At 40.5% G+C, this 24,245-nt stretch overlaps 1 protein-coding gene across 5 annotated transcripts in view; it reads right to left on the bottom strand.

Annotated features, from left to right (window-relative positions):
- The window catches only part of DEPTOR (DEP domain containing MTOR interacting protein), an 80,664-nt gene that overhangs the window by 30,973 nt on the left and 25,446 nt on the right, over nt 1-24,245 (bottom strand). For all 5 annotated transcript variants that reach the window (XM_072924963.1, XM_072924964.1, XM_072924966.1 and 2 more), the window contains 4 exons: nt 22,856-22,979; nt 17,114-17,292; nt 2,725-2,910; nt 1,929-2,063 (listed from right to left, as the gene is read on the bottom strand). In XM_072924963.1, coding sequence (XP_072781064.1) covers nt 1,929-2,063; nt 2,725-2,910; nt 17,114-17,292; nt 22,856-22,979 — 624 coding nt within the window. The remainder of the gene's footprint in view (nt 1-1,928; nt 2,064-2,724; nt 2,911-17,113; nt 17,293-22,855; nt 22,980-24,245) is intronic.

The following is a 24,245-nucleotide window of genomic DNA, read 5'->3' as shown; positions in this document are numbered from 1 at the left end:
TTGTGTGACAACAAATACACCTCTGCCTTGTGTTTATCAGCATGTAGTTCAGCAACATGCTCTGGGTCTGGATAGCAGGAAGCTACTTGTGAATAAAGTCTCCTTATAGTGAGAGGAGGATTAAGAATTCCTCATAACATTTCCATCTGACAGCCTTATGTTAACCTATGCAAGCTGATGTGTGGATCTGTACTTGTGTTCTGGGAGAAATAACCCTACATTGCCAGTAATTGTATAATTCTTAAAAATCAGCCTGTTTATAAGCCCACTGCTGTCTTCTTTCAAATATGAGTCTGTTAAAGCTATTCACAGTTTGAAAACTAGTCCTAAGGGAATGTTTCTTCTAAAAAATGTATAGAAGAGCAACATCAGCCTATTCTTTTTATTCCAGTATTGTGTAATCAGCTGCATTAAAATAAACTTGTTCTCACTGCTCATGGACTGACACTTCATATAAAATCAGAACCATAAATGAACTGAATAGTTGGCATACTTAAGATAGCACACACATTTATGGATAGCACATGAATGCTGTTTTATCTGTTCCAGAAAAATTTCCAGGATGTAATTAATGTACTGGGAACAAAGAACTCCCCATACAAAAGCTACCAGAGCATTTCTGGAAAGTATACCTGAGAGATGCTCTGCTAAAACATGATACTGTAGCACCCTTTATCTAGGGGCAAGCCCCTTGCATGAAGGGGTGAGCGTACTGGAAGGTGGTGCTGAACACCCAAGAGTAACACACTCCAAGGATGCAATGGCCACTCGAACTGACAGCATTTCTTCTGCTGGGCAGCAGGTCTGCTGGAGGGGCTTATGGCTTCTGAGCAAATAATCCTACTGAGTCCTTCTAATTATTTTAGTTCAGAGCTGCATACTGAATTCCCAGCAGAGATGAAGCAGAGGGAAGGAAATGTGCTAAAAGGAGAGAGAGGGGAAATATCCTTCCCTTTCTGATGGCCACTCTGCACAGCAGGAATGAAACACACTTTAGTTCACTCATCTCCAGAGTAAATGGCCAATGTTTGGAACAGCATTCACCTAGTGCTTGAGGCACTCTCCTGTAATCACTGCAAATGCCAGCATGCTTCTGAAAGCAAAGATTACACATATCCACTGAAGTCTTAGCCCGTTTTACAGTACTCCCCACACCACTGGCAGTGATTTGGTGAATTTGAAATAATAAGAAACTCAAAGGGCAGCAGGGGCCCTGTTTGATATTCAGGGCTATTTCTGAGGGAAACAGAGAGACTGAAACAATATCTATCTTGGTCTGTTTTTCCCTTCCCAGATGTACAGTAAGAAACAATTTTAAGTGAACTGTGGAAGAATGGGTGTGTTTAACCTTCCGGCGTGGGATAGGAAATCCTTTCAAAAGGAAAATAAGCTTCAATACTACTTCTACCTTCTGAAACAGACCAGTGTAAAACTTAAAACAAATTAAAATGTTCAAATGGTTTCTGATAGGCTGAAACAATGCTGCCTCCATTTTTTTAAGAGCCTGCTGTTTTCTGAGGGGTGTTACTCCATAGCAGCTCAAGCAGTCACTGGATAGTTAAACTCTTCTCTGACTTGCACCAAAGGAATGTCTCTAAGAGGAGATTTGAATTGGTTCAGCGCTTGGCAGCAAAGAGGCAAATCTAGGGCTCTGACTGCACGTAGTCCTAAGAGATAAACTGCGGCTCAAACCACAATTATGGACTTGACACAGAGATTACTGAAGGCAGACGTCTGGCTTGTGTTCAACAGGACTTCAGGCTAGAAGATGATAATAGTTCCCTCTGGCCTACAAAAACTGTGAATTTTTAATGTATTCTTGGAAGCAGAGGCCTAGGCGTGATGATAGGCATTCTTCACGTCACCTTCTCCCCACAGAGATGCCTGTGCCCTGGCTGCTGTGCATCGTAAGCCATGCTGGTGCTTACCAGATTTGGGGTTGCAGAGCACAGGAGGACTGCTGCTGAGCGTGGGGCTACTGCTGAAGTACCCGCTGCTGCCACAGCTGCTCATGCTGCTCCTCCTCACGGCCGACACGATCTTTATCTCCTTGGTGGGACTCACTGCAAGCAGAGAGAAAACAAAGAGAGAAAGGGAGCAGGTACCAGTTATTAAGCCATTTCCCTATTTCTTAAAAAAAAAAAACAAAAAAAAAAAAAACAACAAACAAAAAAACAGCCCAGCAACAAGCTATGCTTTCACTGCCAACACTGGGAATGGATTAGTATGGCCTACATTGTTAGAAGAGTCACTGTATGAGAGTAGTGCTGTAACTAACAGTATGGCTGAACTGCTCTCATTGCAGTGTCTTCTAATAGGCGTCCCAATATAGGGAACTACATTTTTCCAGTTTTTCTTTCCCTTCTTTCAGTTCTTACTAGATATTACTGTTCATAAATGCTGCAGGACCCCTTCCCCTCACTTTTAATTTTCTTGAAAATTCCCCATAGAGTGTATGACAAATTACTTTGAGTTTGGGGGCTTTAACCAATTCAGTTTGAACATGGATCCCAAATTTTGATCAGCATCTGAAATGCTGTTGATACAGGTATTCCCCAGGGAGCTGTAGGTTAGGTAAAATGAGTGAATGGACAATCCCTATGAACGGGGACATATAATACTCAGCCCTGCATTTTTTTCTAACACTGAAACCCTTTGTCCAAAACCAATTTTTTAATACTCCATGGAGTCACTCTACAAACAGCAGTATAATTAATGAGTCACCTGAGAGAAAACTGGTGTGTTTCCTGTTGTCATGGTTCTGCTTGCGCAGGCAGAACGGGCTGTCATGGCTTTCTGGCATCAACCGAGATTTCTCAGTGAGGAGCTCCATTAATCGCCGCCGCCGGCGGAAATTCATTCTGAACTGGTAGAGCAAGTTGCTGTCCATAAAATGGTGCTTGTTGGACACTAGGAAAAGAAATGGATACAAAGTCTATGCCTGGTAGGCATAGAAAGAATTCCAAGCCATGTGCCACTTGTGTGCTACAGACCTTGCTGTAAGGTTGCAATGCTCAGAGCTCTCCTCTTTCCCTGTGCAGCCTCAGAAAGAGGAGGAAGGTGGCCAGCTTCACACAGGTGGCTTCAATAGACACCCTTTATAGCAGCAATAGCAAACTAGGAATTGTAGTGGCAAATGCTAAGAAGAATCTTTTACATTACTTTGATTAATGATATGCACTTTTTATTGCCCAGTGGAAATAGAAGTACTTTATCCCTCTGACAGGTTGCATAATGGCCCATCTCCGCGCACGATTCCTCTGTAAGCCTTGCTGCTGCTGGCCCCACAGAGCAAACTTAACTCCTTATGTCAAGTTTTGTGTACATTCATCAGTCTAGGGCAGCCCTTGGAGCTCTGTCCAGCTACCTTGTCCAGAGCTACAGAGCAGCAAAGAATCAAGACCTGTGCATTTCCTCTGTCTTGTTCACCACAGACACTGTGTTCCAGACATTTCCTGCAGGCCACTTCCCCGCTTTGCACGGAAGGTTTGGGAACGGGCACCTGGCCAAAAATCATTCCTTACATAATGAAGAAAAATCTTAATTGCAACCTGTATGGACACTGAGAGCAAACCCCAGGCTGCTGGTGTCAGAGCAGGAGCACCAAGCCTACCCCCAGAGTGCAACATCACTATAACATCTACGTCTTCACTGCCACCAACGCTGTGATGAAAAATGCAGTAGTTGGATGGAGCTCTGTGCCAGGTCTTGAAAGTGATTTGACTCCTGTAGGTCCTGATTTCAGGAAATCTCTCTGGAGTACTCTGCATGTAAAATAGCTGCAGTAGGTGTCTGGCAGCATTTTTCTCCATTTTTACGCAGCTTCTGTGACAACATTCTGCAGAAATAATTTCCCATAGTTGACCTTTTCACCAAAGAATCTAGCTTCTGGGTTTTCCTAGTTTATAAATTGTATTTCTTGCAAAACTTAATTATAAGAACTGGTGGGCTATAGATATTTATGTGTAAAGTGTAAAAAACAACACAGGTATGCACTGAGGTCAGTCAAGTCTATGATTACATGTCTCAGTCACTTGGCCTCCTACTGCAGATACAGAACTTTTGCCTTGCTCTTTGCTCTGCCCAATACACGGGGTCCGAAAACCAGCAGAGTCCAAGGTGCTCCACAAGAACCAGAGCCTGGAGCCCTGCTGGCTGATTTCCTTTCATTCTCATCCCTAACACAGTCTTTCTGGCTATCATCCCTTTTGAACACTCCCTGTGTCTCAGGTTACTCTTAATGGAACTATAGAACTACACCACACATGACAACCTTGCAAAATAGGCTGTATTTATACATAAAATGCCAGTAAGTCATGTAATGTTTGTGATCTGAAGAAATAACCTCAAAGAGGAAAAAGTCTGGTCCAGTCACCTCCAGGGATGTCAAGTCACCCAGACAATAAGGAAGATGCCAGTCCTAGATATGATCCTGAGGGCACCATCTTCTATGTGGATGCAGAAACTGCCTTATGAAATCAGACCATCTTGTGAAGAAGCATATTCCTTGCCTGCCTGGGTCACTGTCAGACAGACCACTGTCTGTACAAATGGACTTCTACCTTTGGGACGCAAGAAATTATCAGCGCACAGAAACTTTCTGAACTGCTCATGCTGGTGCCCAAGCTGCCACACAGACCATCTGCCCCAGAGCTGCATGGCACAGGTTCCAAGGCATCCCTTAGATTGCCTGGCTCTCTCAAAGATCTTTGGAAGAGCCAGTGCCACTTGGCTTTTGTCTGCTTCCTTTTGATACTGAATCTCTTGGGTCCTCAGGAATGCAAAATGGATTTGTTAAGTCAAATTTAGCACCACGAGTACTTTGTTACTGTGTTCTGACACATTAATTATTGCAGGCACACACTGCTGCTGTGCTCCCCATTTTGGATACACATCATATGCAATACTATTAAACAACACTTACTAACAAGCACTATTTTTGAAGAACGGAAGTAGAGGAGAGATTTGGCAATCTGCCTACATCCCCCAAAGGATTTGTTATCAGAGGCAGAGTTAGTACGTAGGTGTTTGCAGCTACCAGTTTTATTTTAAGATCACTGACATAATACGTAAAAGTAGCAATATCTATCAATATCTTACCACATTATTAGAATAACCGAATTTAAAGACAGAAGAAATTTTGAGACCATCTCAAACTCAATCTTAAAAAGGCAAGCTCTACTTATTCAGCACTATTGCAATTCATAATCTTAAATGAAAGAGAGCTCCATAAATGCTTCCTTGGAAATAGAACTGCTGTGGCCAACCATTCACAATGTAAGAAATATCAGTAGGGTTTCTGAGTCAAGTTAAATATTATGACGCCACTGATTTTGACAAAAATTATTCTGTTGTTTGTGTCATTAACTGAAGTGCTCTGACAGTACTCAGAAATTATGATAATCAGAGATAAACACACACTCATGGTGCAGACATTGTCAGGCACTCCAAAATTCAAGAATTACTGACCATGAAACTAGATACTGTAAACATTTTTATGCCATGATGCTGAACATATTTTAATGTTTTGAATTAAAATTGTTTTGACTTAAATATTGTCATATTTATATACTTAAACAAGCAAGGTTTAGGTTTTCCACTTAAGTCATTAATCTCTGCTGTAATTATTTCAGTCTATAGAAGGGTAAATTTTTGTACAATAGATGAGTGCAAGTAGAAAAGCTAAGTCCAATGACTGTGTGTTGGAGAATATTTGTATATGATTTACACAACAAAGGATTTGTAGCCAAAATGCTTAGGACATGTAGCATCAATATAGAATTTGGCATGCTCCTTGACTTTCTTATTTTTACCTCCTCATTTCTAAGGACAGTTCACATATCATGTGCTTGTAACATCATGTAATTTTTTACATATTTAAAAATAAATTAAAAATAGAAATAGGAGCAATATAGCTCAGACTCTCTCCTTGTACATACATCAGCAAATAAAGTCTCTCACCAAAACTATTTACTGTGCTTCATGGACCATTTTTTGTTTGTTTGTTTGTTTTTGTTCTATCATCTGAGTTATTAATGATTTGTGATTAAATGTCCGGGCTGAGACTCTGCCTAAGGATGAGTGTATCTGGAAAGGTGTGGAAAAAGGAATTTCCACACCACAGATCAGAAGGAAGAAGTTGAGGAAGGGGAGGCAGATGCGGGGCTGCCTCTGAAAGCACTCCTCAGGTGCAGTGGCTGACCTTAAGCAAGAGCCAGGAGAAGCGACACACGTCCTTGGTAAATCACAGTTCTGGGACTGCTGGATGTGGAGCACACACAGAAGGTTGTGTTTGTTGCACTGGCAGCTGCTGGGTGAGAGTTACAGGTGCAGTCACAGTGCTCAGCCCAACTGCTTTAGCAGCCCACACTTTGCTGCAAGCAGCAGAGAAAAGTGGGAGTGAAAGGCTTTTCCAAACCACAGTGCTGAGAGGGTTGCACAGACTTGCCCAGGAGCAGTTTCTTTAAAGGTAATTTAGAGGTTGTTACCTCTGGGTGTTGACTCAGAGGCAGTAGCAGATAAATTTGTGGCAGCTGACAAAGCTCTTGCTCCAGGTATCTCTCATGCAAGTTGCTGTTCTAGAAAGGGATTAACATTACTACTTCTGAATCAGTTCGCTGCCCTCCATAGTGCAGCATGGAAAAGCAAAGTGGCTCCCATTTCAGTTTGTCTTTAACAGTCCAGCCATGGCTGAAGAGTATCAGGACCTGCATTTGTACATTATGAGGGTGATGCAAAAAGCAAGGTGGGGTGACTTCATGTTTCTTTCTCCAATTTAATTCACAACTGTTCAGGTGGCAACATGTTCATGTTACAATGTGCACCTTATGTAACAGAAAGAAATACACCAAAGAGAATAAAGTAAAAATACGGCAACTGGAAACCTCCAAAACCATCAAAGTATACAAGAGCATTTACTGTCCTGGAAGGAAAGGCACCCACGCTAATATATACTCACAAATGTCAAACTTTGGAGGTAGAGTCATAACCCACCAGTCTAATCTCCCACATACACAGGCTACAAAATTTGTCCCAGAAACAGAATTTAAAAATTAACTTTTAATCTTACGAAAAATATAGTTTACTCATACTTTAAAGCATTTATTGACCACTTTAGTCTTCTTTTTACAGACTATTCAAGCCTTCAGTCACTTGCCCTGACAGAAAATAAAGATTCAACTCAAAGCAGAGTTTGCTTAACTTTAGCTGCTAATCCCTGGATTTTATCACACCTTCGTTAGAAACTTACGTACAATCTAGTAAAAAATCTTTGCAAAGAGATTTGTGAAGAGATGAAGCCAACTCTCAAACATATCTTTTATCAACTGAATAAGTCCTACACCCTAAATTCTGACCTTTTTTTAGCCCTCCTGGGGTCCTTTTCAGAAATCTTTATCTTTCGTAAAAATCCACTTCTCAGAACTGCATGCCCCCAATTACAGCCTTACTCCCCTTTTCTTACTGGATGTTGTTCTTTTTGTACATCCCAGGCCCACCATTACTGCTATACTGTGCTGCACAAATAGTATAAAATGGGAATAATTTGTGCCCTGCACGGCACTGCTCCATTTTCTAGATGCATTGCCTCGTAGCTATACAATTAGCTATACAAAAAATCCATCTTTTTTGAGGCAATGAGCATTTAATTGAGTTCAATTATTTGTTTACTGTCTCATCTATCCCTAGAGTTTGCAAATTTCACTGGCAAGGGTTTTAGCTGGTCATTCACCATTTATGTTACTGTTCAGATGAGAAAAATCAGAATATTCATTTTGGATTTTCCCTGTTTGGGAGCACTTAATGTTGCAGCTTTGGTGCTTCTAGTTCCTGTTCTGTTCGCATACATAAAATATAAATAGCAACATCCATGCAAATCTTCTTTCAGCTTCTGATTCTGACATAAAATCCCAGGATCTGCATGGAGCTCAAAACCTTTTCTTCTCCACTTTTTCATGGAGGCTGATGCACAGCAGAGATAGAAATATTAGCTTTACACTGATTACATAGGACCGAGGAAGCTTCAGAAAGTACAAAAGCCTATTTTAATAAATGGTATGACTCATGCCTGAAAAATCAGGCCATTTTCATAACTGGCTTTTTCCCCAAATCCCTCCCACCACTTCAATTCCTCATGATTTTTAGTGCTGATAATCTGTGTACATCTTTACCGTGGTGATTAATGCTTTCTCCCAGCTGAAAGCTGCAGTCCCCAGTAGGACACATCCAGTGAGGCACTCCAGCTGCTCTGCACATCCCCAGAAACAGCACTGCCACCAAGCAAGCTCGTGGCTGCAGCCAGGGAACGGCTGTTCCATGCTGAGGGAGCAGTGGGAAGGAGATCAATGTTACGAGGAGCCAGATGAGAAACTTTTCTCAAGAGAGCAGAGGACACATTGAAGTGTGTGCTTGTTTGTGTGAGAGTGTGCCTGTGCTAGGGTTAAGAGGAAGAGGCTATAAAACATGGGCAGAGCGTATGGATTTTTCAGTGTAGATATGTAATATCTTTCTCCACTTAAAGACAAAAGCAGCGCTGAACTCTTTCCAGCAGTGCACAACATATTTCCAAGTCTTTGTACAAGGCAGCAGCCCCACTATATTCACCAGTACACTTTATCTTTTTAATGAGGTAGTTTCCTCTATTAAAATGATGTGAAATGCAGTTTGAAGTTGCAGATCTTTCTAGACCTTCACTATTACTGGCTGCAATAGTCTGTGGCTTCATAGAGCCAGTCACAGATGACCGTATCGGTTTTGACCTCTAGAGTGGCAGGATATTACCCCAAAAAAACAACATCATGCCAAGAACAAATGCAGGATGATGTGACACACAGTGACAGGCTGCAGGGGCTGGCAGGGGCTGAGGGGCTATCTGAAGGAGAGCACAGCTGGAGCTGCTGCCACCTGCACCCAAAGTGTACTCAGGGAAGAGTCTGGCTCCCGCTCCGTGTCATTTTGCTTTCTCCCTCCCCTCTCCAAAGCAGAACCAGTGTTTAAAAGGGAAGGAAACAAATCACCACATAAAATAGGAGTTCCTTAAAAAAATGCCTCTCTCTATGGATAGCACACAGCTTGCTGAGCCAGCCTCCTCTGTGCCTCAGGCCTTTGGCTAGCACAGTTTTGGTCCCTTGCCAGACAAACAGTGGAAGTGTGTGTCCACTTTGGCTCTCACAAAGCAGTGGTGAGTCCGTGGGCTTGGCAAACACCGAGGGCTGCTGAGAGCTGCAGAGCGGCTGCGCTGGATTCAGCCAGCCCCCAGCCCCCAGTGCCACCTCTGCCACCCATAGTGTGCCGCCCGTGCCGCCCCTCTGCACTCTGCCCTGCACACACACACGTGCGGCTGCAGGAGAGGAACTGGCACTTTATTCAGCGCTGGACAATGCTTTCCCCACTCCTCTCAAAGCCTTCCTGTTTTTCTGCTAATCTGGCACTGCAAATGCATTTTAATCATGGCACCTATTCAGATTAGTTTCCTTTTACACATTGATGAATTCCACCTGCTTGGATCCCCCACAAATCCAGGGAGAGAGACTACAGATGTTCAGTGAGCACAGGGCCCTGGATCTTGGGTCTTGGATTCCCCACACTGCATAAACACAACACTTGCTTTTCCACCTTTTATGAATGTTTATATGCTACACAGACCGTAGATAAGCCCACCTGTGCATGTATTCAACCATCACGTTAAACTCTTGGCAGTACAGCTGCACTAAATTTTTTTTTTTCTTATTTGGATTACAAGGAATCCAAATTTTGAACAGACAACGGATATAAGTTTGAACTGCTCTTGTTTCCACTGATCCCCTTGTATAAAACTGCAAGGCAGATTCTGGCCCTGCAATACAAAATCCAGAGAGCTGTTTCAGCTAATCCTTCTAAGGGTAAAGTCAGTAAGCATGTCCAGAAATAAATAGGTCCTGTGACTGTAAGTAGGTTCAGAAAAAAAAAAAAAAAAAAAAAAAAGCTGTGCTATAACTACAGCTCTCTGAGCTATAACTTGGGAAGACTTTCTGAGCTGTTTCAATGAACTGTAGTATATTCATGTAGTCCAAAAAAAGTCTAGACAACTTTTATACTGTCTTTATAGCATCCGGATTACAGTAAACTGTCAAAAAGTTCCTTGGGAACTGAAATTCAGAGTATGCTGTTCTTATTAAGGTGGCATGTTCTGATCAGTGCATTAACATATTATTTTTGCTGCCTTAAAATAGGAATGCAGATATGTGTTTCTATATACATTTTGTCTTTCCAGCCAGTTTGCCATCTATTTACAGTATATTTTCAAATACACATTACTTACTCTAGCATGAAAAGCCAGTGTTGAATCACACACATTTCAGCAGTCTTTTTGGTTTGTATATGAGGATTTATCATCTTTAATTTAGTAAGTTTACAGAACATAGCCAACTGCTTTTCTTTGCTTCCAAATAAAGCATGGAAAGTAAAGTCTGTGGCGAGGGAAGCAGAAGATGAAAAGGCCCATCTGGGTATCTCTTTTTTTTTTTTTTATTGCAGCTGTTAAAAAATGAAACCCATTCTCTGTCAGAAAAATAAAATTCAATAATTAATATAAAAAGAATTTGTCTTATGTTATTTACATAATGCATGTGGCTCTTTCAAAAACCAAATCCATTCCTGCTGTAGATAAAGACAACTGCAAGAGCACAATGAGAAGCTGACATACTAAGGAGCTGGGGGTTTTTACAATTGCATACGAAGTTCTTATTCTTTGACTTCTTGCACGGGCAAAATCATAAAAAATATGCAAAGTGGTCTCCAGATTTAGCATAAGCAGATGAATTACTCTGGGTGAGGTTACTGTCCCTACACATGGGAACTGCCACATGAACAACTGAGTGCTTCTGCCTGGCATTAGCATGGGGGCAATAGGACTTAAAAAAACAAAGTTGTGTTGCAATGACACTTGTAAACTTTTATCTGCAGTTGATATTTCTAAGAAAGGGGCTCCAAATAGAAATCTTGAATTAAAGAAGAGCACATTTCACATACATGTCAAATTTTCACTTTGTAAGTGAATCATAATCAGCTAATCATAAGCAGTGGACATCTAAGGTAGCACATAGCAGCACATACTTCATTATTCACAGCAATTTTAGAAGAGAAAGAAAGCTTTTCAACAAAAGCAAGAGAAATAATACTTTGTTATATATTTAATCCACTACCACAATTATAACAAACTTTCAAATGCATCATGAGTCTTGATGCTTAAAATGAAATGCACTGATCATCTTCAGAAAGGAAACTCTGCTGTATAAAGGTTGAGAGTCCTTGCAAAGAATAGAGACAATTAAATTATAGATATAAGACTTTCCTGCAGAGACAGGGACATAGCACATGTCAACATTTACTGTTCTCACTAAGTCATTACAAAGTGTTGGTTTTCATCTCGGAAAGTAATTTGCACAGCAGAGTTCACAGATAAAAGACTTGAAAGGAGATAAGCACCTGCTTCTGTGCTAAGCCAGCAGAACACATGTCTAGCTTGAACACACCAGGTCTGATCAAGTGCAATTATCTCAATAAAACTTTCTAAAGCTGAAAGATATTTTAAAGGAGGGTGGAGGCCAAAGATACTGATATCATGTCTAAGATATCACATATTTATTACCATAAAAAAAATCCTAGCACTGACAAAATCATATAATCATTTAGGTTGGAAAAGACATCTACAATCATGAAGCTCAACAATTAACCTGACACTGTCAAGTTCACCACTAACCCATGTCCTTAAGTGTCACATCTACACATCTTAAATTCTTCTAGGGATGGTAACTCCATCAATTCTCTGGGCAGCTCCAATTCAAGACAACCCTTTCAGTGAAGAAATTTTTCCTAATGCCCAACCTAAACTTGCCCTGGTGCAACCTGAGGTCTTTTCCTCTTGCCCTGTCACTTGTTATCTGGCAGAAGAGCGTGACACCCACCTGGCTACAGCCTCCTTTCAGGCATTTGTAGAGAGTGACAAGGTCTCCCCTGAGCCTCCTTTCCTCAGGCTAAACACCCCCAGCTCCCTCAGCTGCTCCTTATCAGACCTGTGCTTCCTACCATTCCCCAGCTCTGTTGCCCTTCTGTGGACATTCTCCAGCCCTTCAATGTCCTTCTTGTAGTGAGGGGCCCAGAATTGGACACAGCCCTTGAGGTGTGGCCTGACCAATGCCGAGTACAGGGGGACAATCTCTTCCCTGGTCCTGCTGGTCACACTGTCGAGGATACAAGCTAGGATGCCATTGACCTTCTTGGCCATCTGGGCTCACTGCTGGCTTATGTTCAGCTGTTGTTAACCAGGATCCCAGCTCCTTTTCCAGTGGGCACTTTTCCAGCCAATCATCTAAGAGTGTTGGTGGGGTTCCTTGCATGGGGTGTTGTGACCCGAGTGCAGGACCCAGCATTTGGCCTTACTGAACCTCACACCACTGACCTTGACCCATCACTCCAGCCTGTCCAGATCCCTCTGTAGAGCTCTCCTACCCTGCAGAAGATCAATACTCCCAACCAACTTTGTGTCATCCACAAAGTCACCTTTGCTACCCTTGATCCCTTGATAAAGATCTCTTTAATAAAGATAATTAAGAGGCCTGGCCCAAATAATGCGTCCTGTCCCCAATACTCAGCCCTGGGGGATACTCCAGACCTGGCCATCCAGCCAAGTTTTGGCCCTGTGAAGAGTGCACCCATCCACACTATGGGAATCCAGATTCTGAAGAACATAACAAAAAACAGTATCAAAGACTTTACTGAAGTCCAGATAGACCATGTGCTCCAAAGAAGACAGATGCTAGGCTGTCATCTCTAAAAGAGACTCTTACACCCCTAAATCATTCAGGAAAACAAAGCCTCACCCCACCTATTCTGCTGCTGGTCTGAGTCTGGGAATCCACATCCCAACCCCCCGGAACAGAATGGACAGCCATTGCAAAATGATTCATGCTGACCCATGCTGTGGCCACTGCTCAGGGAGGATGCTGGGGGCATGTCAGGGAAGAAATCACACCAAGCACATGGACGTGAAGGTCAGCAGCAGCTTGGGAAACCACAAAACAGACAGAATGTGATGTGGCATGAGATGAGTTTGGCTGCCCAGGCCCCCATTTCTCACAGGCTCAACTGGCAGCACACACGGTACCATCTGTGGTACAAGGCAATCCTGGTGTGTTTGCAGCCCACAATATATCGAAAACTATTCATAAGTAAGCTATGGTTTGGTTGCTGCCATGGAAGAAATACAAATATTCATCCTGCAAGTTGTAGGTAGTATCCTAAGACAGCACTGGTTTCTCTTAATAGTATTAACCAGATTTAAATTTAACTTATTTATCACTGGAGATTCCAGACTTTAAAAGTTTCTGCAAGGCAGGCAGATGTTTCTCCATCCCTCAAGCTTTCATACCGAATGAGTCTTTGGAGAAGGACAAGAAGATTCTGCCTGTCACGTCAGCAGTGCTCTGTTGTTGTGGCTGCAGGTGCAGGGTAAGCTCTTCAGAAAGGGCTATAAGCAAGTATGAGCCAAAACCAACTCCATAAAGAGCTCTGTGAATACCCTCTTTTGTCCTTGGACATCTCAGTATCTCTGTTTTCCAGACTGAGAAAGGGCTGTGACTATGTGTGGATGCTTACACTGCCCTCCTCTTGCCCTCAGACCATCCTTGCGTTGGCCTGATCTACCTGGGAGCTGGCAGGTGGTAGAGAACTTCTCCTGCTGCATGTGAATTTTGACCACAGTAGCTAATCTGTCCCACCATGCCCATATGAAGAAGAACCAAGAAAGATCCAGTCTCCTGGAGGAAAATTTTATCTGTTAATATTACCAAGCTCTTACGGGCTTTTCTACAGCTGAGAAATGTGTTCTGTGTACCTTTTGTCCCTGCCTTTATTTTATGTGCATCACCAAACTTATAAATCTTCCCACAGTCTTTATTTCTATATTCTGGATGAAGGCCATCAGTGTTCACAAGTGCCAAGTAACTACTGACAACTACAATCCCAACACCAGCCTTCAGGAAATGCAAAATGCACCATTCCCTGCTACTTATGGGGGCTTTATTCCTTATTACACAGCAAAGGAAATCTGGGTCCTATTTATGAAAATGATGGTAATGGTGTTTTGTGGATTATGATTTCACAGAATCACAGAATATTCTGAGTTGGAATGGACCCACAGGAATCATTGAGTTCAACTCTTAAGTGAATGGCCCATATGGGGATCAAACCCATAACTCACATTATTAGCACTACACTCCAACCAATGGAGCATATCTCAGTGATTTGTGCGGGCCAGTGAGATTTTGGCAGGAAGAAATTCAGCACTTAAGTACATTTCAGCATTTTCATTCATGGCAGGGGAAATGTGTACAGTTACATATGTCCAAAGAGATCGGGAAGATTATTTTAAAAATGAGAATTTGATGCTTTTGCAGCGTTTCTACAATTCCTCTTAAACCACCGTTTTCCTTTTTAAAATTAGCATTGGTGTTTGTTTCCTGTGTGAAACCTGGTTTGTGTCTGACCAATAAAAGTGAAGAAAAATGTGTCAGGAAGCCATTTTGAATACAGTGCCTCAGCTGCAGAATACAGCTTCTCTGAGTAATTGAAATGAAAGTCAGTATTAGTAAAAAGACATTGCATAATTCAGTTGTGGCTGGAAAATTACCACTGAGATTGGCAACTGGATACAACTATTTCTATTACTTCCCATCACATTAGGTGGGGTAAGAAATACTTCATAAAAATAATAGAGCAAGTTTTATTTTATTCCATATTGTGGATATCAAACAATACTGCTAGAAAAAGATTGCCTTTAGGACAGGAAATGTTTTAGTCTCCACTGCTGTTCAGTCAAGAGTCTTTCTGCTGGTTCTGCCAACAAGGATGCCCATTAGTTTCCAGTAATATTTTAGTATTGCTGATGAGAGACAAAATAATGGAAGCACAGTATAGTGAAATGAATTTATGGTACTAAGACATAGAAAAATAGCTTTCTTTTGTTTTTTAATTGGATCTAGAACTCTGTAAGATGGGTGGGAGGGTGTTGGGGACAGAATACCTTTCCTGCAGTTTTACAATTTATGTCCCTAATTCTGTACCAGTAGTTGTCATTTTGAGCTCCCTTCTCAGAGGAAGCCAGCATTACAAGAACCTTCAATGTGCACAGATCATATCCAGTTGCTAAGATGAACCCCAAATCAGCTCCATGTTAATTCTGCCAGTACTTTCATCAATATTCCTGACACTATCTAGACAAATTGTTGCAGTGAAATGAATGAAATCTCCTTTCACAAAAGAGAAAATGTGCACAAAGCATGTTCACTCATAGAAGACAAATATCAAGGACACCATTCAGTTTTACTTTACTCCCAGCATCCCCATCAACTCCTTGCAAAATCACCACTCAGTTATGTTTGTTTTATTAAAAACTGAGTGAGGAAGATGATAGTACCTTGCAGCAATGACCTGGTCTGGACAAGTGAGAAGACTACTTCCTCAGCAATCAACTAATTCCCAGAACTGGGCTAGTGTCACTCAGGAATGACCCCTGAAATCTGGCTTGACAGGAGCAAAATTATTTCCCTGCAAACGTGCCCTGCTGAGCATTTGCCTTAGTTAATGAAACAATGGTTGATCTGCAAGAAAAGCCACATCCTGACTTTCTTAGCTCTGCAAAGATCTCAGTATCTAAGAAAACCACCTTTGCACCAAATGTTAACTCCTGACTTTATTTGCTCTGCAAAAACATCTGTATCAGCATAAATCTCACTTATATTTTTAAAAGATTTTTTTGTAAGTGTCCTGGTTTAGGACTCCAGGATAGTAAGGATAGTTTGCCACATATGTAATACACAGAAAATGTTCAGGTAAAAATAGGAATTAAATCATTGCTGCTGTAAAGAGAAGGGGTGGCATACCTTTCCTGTCCATCAAGCTCTGAGCAGTTGGCACTCCATAAATCATAGGAAGTACAGGAGTAATTATAGAAGTGGAAGCTGATCACTGTAAACATTCAGAAGTAGCTCCTAGTAATTGCAAGTTAATGTGAATATGATTAGAACCATGGCAGAACTGTGCAGACCACTTACATGCCTGTTTTTCTCTATACATTAAAACTAGCTTTTCTTGTGAAGTAACAAGCAACCTAGTCAACCCAGCACCTTGTGTACTAACAGCTTGCTGATATAATCTCTTTGTTTTCTGTCATAATTAGGTTTGATGCAACAACACTTGGACCACCAGGATATGATTATTTTCACATTGTGCACTAAGCAATGTAGGTAACAACTTCTGCCATTCTGTGGTCATCTCCTGGCACCTCTTCATTCCTCCCAGAGGCATTGCCACTTCTATGGTGGGAAATGCCTGGTCACAGAAGGGCAACAGATAATGACAACATGTAAAATGGGGCCAGAGGTATTCATTTCTTCACCCTCGGGGCAGTAGAGTGAGAAAACTCTGTCTCCTCCACTCTATACAGAAGGAGCTTCTTGGTGAAGCTGTAATTGCCAGACACATTATACTGGACTATGAAGAAATATTTGATTCTTGCCTCAAAGTTATACCACCAGGACAAATACAATAACACTTCAACCAAAAGTTACATCCTCCTTCCTGCCCAAACATACTAAAACAACTCTGTTATACGCTTTTCTGGCATTAGACTATTCTCTGTTCTGTCTACAAGTAGGGAGATACATAGACCCTGAAATTTTTATCTTGCATACAGAATTTAGCTAATTTATGGTTCTAATCCCTATTTGATCCTTACAAATCTATTTACCTCAATTACACACATTGCAGATAGCAAGTTCTACAAGTTAATTACTACAAGTGTAGGAATACTGACTTTCATCCACATCCTTAAGTTGTTATTATAAAGTTTCAAATTCCAGCCAGACTCTGCATTTGAGGAAGCATTTTCAGAACTAATACAACTCACTTTTGAAAAAAAACCACCCTTCTACTAAATAAAATTACTTAGACTCCTGTCTGAATTAATTTAGAACCTTAACATACTGTGATCAGAAGGACAAGGGCCCCTCCACGTGATTTGAGCTGAAGAAAGTGCTACAGTAAGTGTAGCTTTTGCTGCTTGGCAGTAATTTCTCACCGTGCTGTATAATCCCGTGCTCCAAGAGCCTGCGGCCGAGCTGCTCCGCTTCGCTCCGTGTCGCGGCCTCGCCCTCCTGGACCAGCCAGTCCATGAACTCTGACGCCACAAAGGTCCGCTCGTACTTGACTCCTTCCTCTTCCCTGGCTTGCAGAAGGGTGTTTTCAGAACTCATCAGCCTGGTGTGGTGGGGGGGAAAATTGGTGGGGAAAATGGTTCTTCAGAAAAGCAGTTCCAGATCTATTCTGGCAAATCTCATTTATATCAAGCAAATGCATATGAAGCGTTCACTGACTTACTAAATCTTTCCTCAAGCTATCAATCTACTTAGGAAGTGAATGAAAACTGCTTAGTAAACAAATTTAGGCTTTATATCCCTGTGTGAAGTTAATGCTTTCTTCTTTTTTAGATTTTTAGGTTTTGCATTTTCCCTATTTAGTGTTTAACATTCTCTAAAAGATACTGTATAATCAGCTTTGAAAAAAAATTAGCCTAAAAGCACCAGAATGTGACTAATGTGTTCAAAGCTTCCTAATTAATATTTACTGTTAGCAGGACTATGCCCCAAAGTCATTTAGATGACTTTGAAAATTCTTCTCATAAGCTCTAAAACAGCTGCAGAAAAATTCAAGAGGCAAAAAGGTAGTTCTGTGGTTTGGAGGCAGATAAATATTGTGCATCCAACATTTGATGATGCAGTTGCAGTCAGCAAGTTGCACAAGGACTTGAACACATTTTATCATCTGAGGCTCACAGTTCTCTGTGCCTCAGCTTGCTCTCTGTAACACCTGCCAGAGGAACACTATGAGATGTCCCAAAATCTCTTAGCAACTGGTGGCTGAGTAGCTGAAGGATACTAATAAAACTCTATTCAAGATACCTATGCAAATGACATAGTCTTAAACAAACAAACAAACAAACAAAAAAAGCCTCAATATTTTGTTGATGCAAAAGGCAGTTTTAAAGAAGAAGTGAGAATCATTTCTTTCTAATACAGAATTCCACTTTTTCAGAGGAAACTTAGCACCATAGCATCCTTATTAATCTATTTTTTTCATAACTATATTATTTATTATAGGCTAATAATAGGAATAGTGGTAAGACTTTCAGAGAAATAGTTCAAGAAATGGTTTTTCCATGTAAGACTAACAGGTCCCCTCCCTTCACCAACTATTTGGAAATAAGGGCACATCTGAACTACAGTAGTCATATTCTGGAAGTGCTGAATCTTTGTCCTTCTGATAAAGGAACTGAAATTCAAATAAATCCATACACGAGCCATCTGCTTCTTAAACTGACAGCATGTCCAGAGATTATGGAATATAACTTCATCTCCTTTGGGAAGCATCAGAAAAATCTGTGCCATAGGAACACAGAGAGAAGTTCCATTTGAAATTACAGTGGAGGTTTGACATGGTCCAACCTCTTCTCTTGACTTTAATGAGCACTAACCTGAAGCCTGAACCTACTGGATCTGACCACCAGGTAGCAGACCATCAAACCAGCCCCAGGCTGCTCAGCCACAGCTGAGTGTCGGTGGTAGCACAACAAACTGCTCGTTCAGATGGTGTGTCATTGCCAGCACCTCTGAGCTGAGTAAGAACTGAGAAAGCCAAATTAGCTGAAGACAATGTATTGACTCCAGAATTCTCGCAGACTTCATTTTTTTTTAAATATTTTAGTTTACAAGCATCTTGTCCCACAACATTTTGTCCCACACTCACCACCTCTAATACACTCCTACTATGCTCCAAGGGGCTATCTTTAAATGCCTCTCGCTCACCAGGCTTTTTCCTCCCAGAAAAAAAATGCAAACCCAAAGCTTGTGTCTTTTCATACCATCTGCTACATGGCTACCCAGAACTGGTTACCCAGGCTCTGCAGGCACCAAATAAAAAATCCTTAAGATTGTGTTAATTGTTCTTTGATGAGTCTATAATTAGTTGACCGCCTCATTGAAATCGCTGATAGAAAGGTCCTTGAAAAGGCAGTGCTAATGGTTAGATTTTTACAGAGACACAAAAGAAATCTGGAAAAATATCAAGTGGAAAAACACTCAGTTTGACATTTCACACCCTTCTGCATAAGCCCAGAATAGCACTGCAAAGGATTTGGACTTGTGAACAAACAGACACGACAAATTGCCAGTTTAAGAAGCCCAGACACAGCAATCCATGGACTTACGTCACTCACTGAAGTAAATCACTGTAACTCCATGGCTGTCAACAAAACTGTACCAATTTACATCAATCAAAAACTTGGCCTTTCATTAGGCAGAACTGGAAACTTCCTTTTACTCTTCCATTTTCTCCTTGTTCCAAAACAACATGAGGCTGTTAATGCCAAAACATATTTACTAAAACTGGTGTTGTCCTGTATTAAAGGAATGTATTTATCCAAACACTAAAATTCAAACTGCTTTTCAAAAGAAATCTTTAACCTTCTTTTTATCAAAATAACTGCACCAGAGGATAAAAGCAACTCAACCACTGATGAGTTAAACAGAAAGTGATTCCAAGAATGCAGTCTCAAAATTATCTGAAAGATTTCCTGAAATTAAAACCATAAATCTGCACTTCTTTCACTGTGAAATCTGGTTCAAAAATCTCAGTTGATGTCAGCATCATGAAATGACTTATAGCTCCTATGCATGACTGCACCAGAAACAACAATCTTGTGTGTCTGACCAAACCCTACTGAGAATAGCAAACATCATAAAAATAAGGTGCCTGCAACAATTTGATTTTTTTTTTTTTAAGCTACAAAAGGTCTGTGATGGATTTATAAAAGATTTACAGGGAGATTTTTGTTGAACAGGAAACATGTTTATCTCATTCAAAGTATGTGGGCAGTCCTATAGAGCTTAAAAGCTGATACCAACCTTAGATCTTATAAACTATTCAACAATTTCAGACAAGACTGTAGGAAATCCAGTAGTTTTCATCTCTAGTTATAAACCTGAACCTCAAAGCATGTTCACAGATAGGATTACCAAAGTTTCCAACAATGTGCTGGGAATCTGAACTGATTCATGATTTTCAGTGCAAATGAAGGGAGAATACAACCAGAGACTGATTTTAAATCTTCTAATCCCACAGGTACAGCCACCAAAGATGTCCATAGTGGGTGAAGGGGGTAATACACAAGAAAGGAGAGTCCAGATTACGAGGAGCTTCGTGGTCATGCAGAAGAGAGATGGGAAAGGGAGCTCCTCAGCAGAGGGACAGCCCTGATGTTCCCATGTCCCAGGGCAGAGAACAAGGCATTTACCCAAAACAGCTGTCTGAATATAAGGAACCTGCCTAAGACACCCATGCAACCTGTTGATGCTCCTAAAGCATTTTGTTAATTTTACCCAGTGAGGGTACAAATCTGCATGGACTGGTGTTGGGTAATGTCTGCAAATTTGGCAAGCACAAACTACCTTGGCTTCTAAGCCCAGTGGTACTCCAGCCCCAATCAGAGAGTGGAAAAGAGTAAGAAAGAATTATAATGTCTATCTTAAATTAGCAAAGTCTAGTAAAAATCAGCAAACTCTACAAAATTATAGACAGATTTTCAAAGCATGTTGGATTTGGATAGATTTCCTTTGGCATGGCTGCATTTCTGTTGCAACCAGGCCTATAGGCATTTTGATAAACAAGTTGAATATGCTGGTAAATTACTTAATGTTTGTGCAGGAATACTTTTCTCTGGTTGCTGCCATTTAGTAATTATTTTTAACAGCACTGAATTAATATTTTCTTTCTCAAGACTATTAGCAAACTGATACAACAGATATATTTCATAATCACATATTTCACTGCAGAGCTCCTCCTGACTTTCAGCATTAGATTTTGAGTTTAAAGGTTATCCAAAGAAATTCTGAAGATGTTGCTAATAGAGGTGAATAGGCAAGTAAACTAACAAAGTCTAAAATCTCTGCACAGGATGTTTGCTAAAATATACAAAGTGAAGCCCAGTTATGCCTTCTTATCTCCCAAAAATATAAAATACTTCTGATGATCCATGGAGAATTTTGACTACCTTTGACTGTCATATACTGGTTTTGAAATGACAGGTATTTTTAATTTATACTATATTTAGCACTCAGGGCTGTTTTTAAAAGTTTCTGAACCCTTCAAATATGTTGCCTAGGAGCAAGCACCTCTCAAGGATGCAGTTATATTCAGATACAGGCTGCTTTTGGCATTAACTCCTTTGCCAAGACAGGAACACTCTCTACAGTTATGAATGTTTTTCTACTACTACAGAGTTAGACAAAGTGGATCACAGACAATGGTTTGGGGATAGTTTTCCATTCAGAGAAATGGTGATGGAAGCAGACACTATTAGAACAGAGTTCTTTCTACTACGGCTCCTTTCATGCAGAAGACTGACATCAGCCTTGCCAACAAAAATTATTTTTCTTATGGATAATTGAAATATAAATATAGACTTAAAAAAGCACCGTAGACACTCTAATCTGCTTTTCAGAGTATGGGTCAGGCTTGTAGACTGCATGTTTGCTAAGTCTAAAGAGAAAATGCTGTGCTTAGTAAGGCACAGAAGAGTTTGAAGGTAGCTGATTCATTTCACCTGTCCCAGTGCATAGAATGGAGGATTTTCTCCAGTGATGCATTTTCTTATGTCTTATACAATTTATTATATTTTTACTTTAAATAGTCACAGCCACCATGTCTTGGGGAATTTGATATGCTGGGTGTAACAAAAGGAGTGGCATTACAAGTATTTGTTTATATTTTGGGTTCACTGCTCTTTCACCAAACTGTTCTTCAGAGCCAGCTAACCTTGAAAATAATATTTATTAGCAGCTTTTAAACTTGTGAGTTTCTTGAGTGCTTTCTTCTCAGAAGGAAACAAATTTCCTTTATCAAGAAAACACATCATCTCTCCTGACTGCTGCACGCTTCTGCTCAAACAAGCAGGAGAGTGGGTGGTATTCAGTCTAGAGCAATACTTCAAGCTTCTTGGTAAACAACACACCACAACTTTTGCATTAATTTGTAGCATATGCCAACATGCATTTTCTTCTCTCTGCTTAAAAGTACTATGTCAAAATCTCCAATTTCTGAATAAAAAAGTCTTTAATTTAATATTAGGAAGTATTGTTAAGATACCTAGTTACTTGATGGAAGTAATCCAGTGGGATATTTAGTATCTTAGTATAATAATCTGTTTAAATTAGATAATCAGATGTTCTTGGTTGGTTTGGTGGGTTTTTTTGAAATTGCATTTAACATAACTTTTCTGATGTTGAAACTTTGCAGGCTGGAACACTGGAGATTCATATCACTGATGATTTAAAATCATGCCTCCCTGTGAAGCTGTAGATCTGGAGTTTCCACAGACATGTGGCTGCTTGTTCAATAATGTTCTAGGAATTATGATTATGCTTTTACATATAAAATAATTCTGTAATTATTTGAATTATTTTGACAAATAATTCTGTAATTATTTTTACAGAATAGATTTCAAGGGCTTCAATTCACATTGAATTCTCATATAGGATGTATGTACAATCTGGGGCATCAGATTTTAAGCAAAATGCCTCAAGTGAATATGGTAGAAAAGCAAAAGAAAAATAGGAGAGGGAAGGACTCCCACCTGAAGTGATGGAATTGCCCAGATCCATTCCTGCATGAATTGAAAGCCTCTGACGATTCAAAAATAGATTAACAAGTATTATTTGCCTCATGTGGCGCTGTTGTCAATATATTACAAATACTGAATGCAACATACTTTTCATACAGTCTTTGTCCTCTCATGAACACCTTCACCTCATTGTCCAGTGGAAACGTCCCGTCATCTTTTCTGAAGCGGTAGAACAGTTTGACATCCTTGAATTCTTTATGCTCATCACAGACTGAAACATAAAATAATTAAACAAATTTAAAAAATACACACACATGTTAAGTAGCAGGTACCACTGCTGAGCTTCAAAGCAAGCATGTATAGAGTCTAACCCCCTGTATTTCTCAGCACACAGTTTTACTCCATTCTAATGAAAGGCTGGAGAAAACATTGAAAGGTAACCAGATTTCTTGGTGAGAGGAAGAAGTGCCCATCAGTTTTGTAAGTATTACTGCAAACATAAAGAATAAAAAAGCATCCATCCACCACATACCCAGAAAACCTTTTGATGAAAACAGTCTGTTGTCTTGTTTGTTTAAAAGGCCGCCAGAGTAGAATGCCCAATAATTTAAGGTTTGCCAAACTTCTTAAAGTTATTCATACCGATTAGCAGTGCTGTAGGAAACCTGAGAGTTCCTAAAGACACAGTTAAAACCAAAGCATTCTGCCTTCTTGAAACTGTCACAATTGCTCTGCCATACCAGCTAGTAAATGGTAGGTACAACATGAGCACACCAAGAAATGCCAGATCAGATTTGCAAAACAGCAGCTGATGATGGGCTCTTGTAAATGCAGAACAGAACCCCATCAAGGGCATAAACTGATGGGAAAGCTATCCCAAGCAAGGTGCTCCTAACACAGCTGTCAACCCACATACATGGAGACCTTCTGCACCACAGAAGCAGCACCTGGTGTCCCTTTTACTTGACACGGCACTTGAATGTTCTAAGCATCCTGCAGAACCTGATAGAACCTCTCTGAACCCACCTGCCCAAGCTCACTTCACGAAGTATTTTATTAGAGTGCAATACATGAACATTTTCAAGAAACACCTGTTCCATTTCTAATATCTTCACACACATATATAAAATTTCTTCTACAGTTTTCAATTGGATGGTAGGGTAGAAAAGGCTTGAAGGCTGTTAGAGCTTTCAACAAGCATTCAGCAATAAAATATCTATTGCTCAATTAAATTAAGTCACTCAGGCATGCACGCAACTCTTCACTGACATTTTCTCAATAGAGGATTAAGTAGACAGATTTGAATACCCTATAATTACTTTATTCTTTAACTATCTACCGTGAGTCCCAGTTTCCATAACAACCCAGAATTTTCATTTAATAGCTAAGCAGAAGCTGTAGAAGTGGCACTCACTCAGTATGTGCATTTCTGACTTTAATTAAGGTGTTGTTAATGTACTGCAGACAGCAGCAGCATTGCTGCACATACAATGACCTCTGCATAAAGTCAACATTCGTCTGTTCATAATCACTCAGT

The sequence above is a fragment of the Taeniopygia guttata genome, chromosome 2, assembly GCF_048771995.1.
Source record: "Taeniopygia guttata chromosome 2, bTaeGut7.mat, whole genome shotgun sequence".
Taxonomy (NCBI): Eukaryota; Metazoa; Chordata; class Aves; order Passeriformes; family Estrildidae; genus Taeniopygia; species Taeniopygia guttata.
Note: the sequence above shows the minus strand (reverse complement) of the source record. Positions and strands in the feature narration are given on the sequence as shown.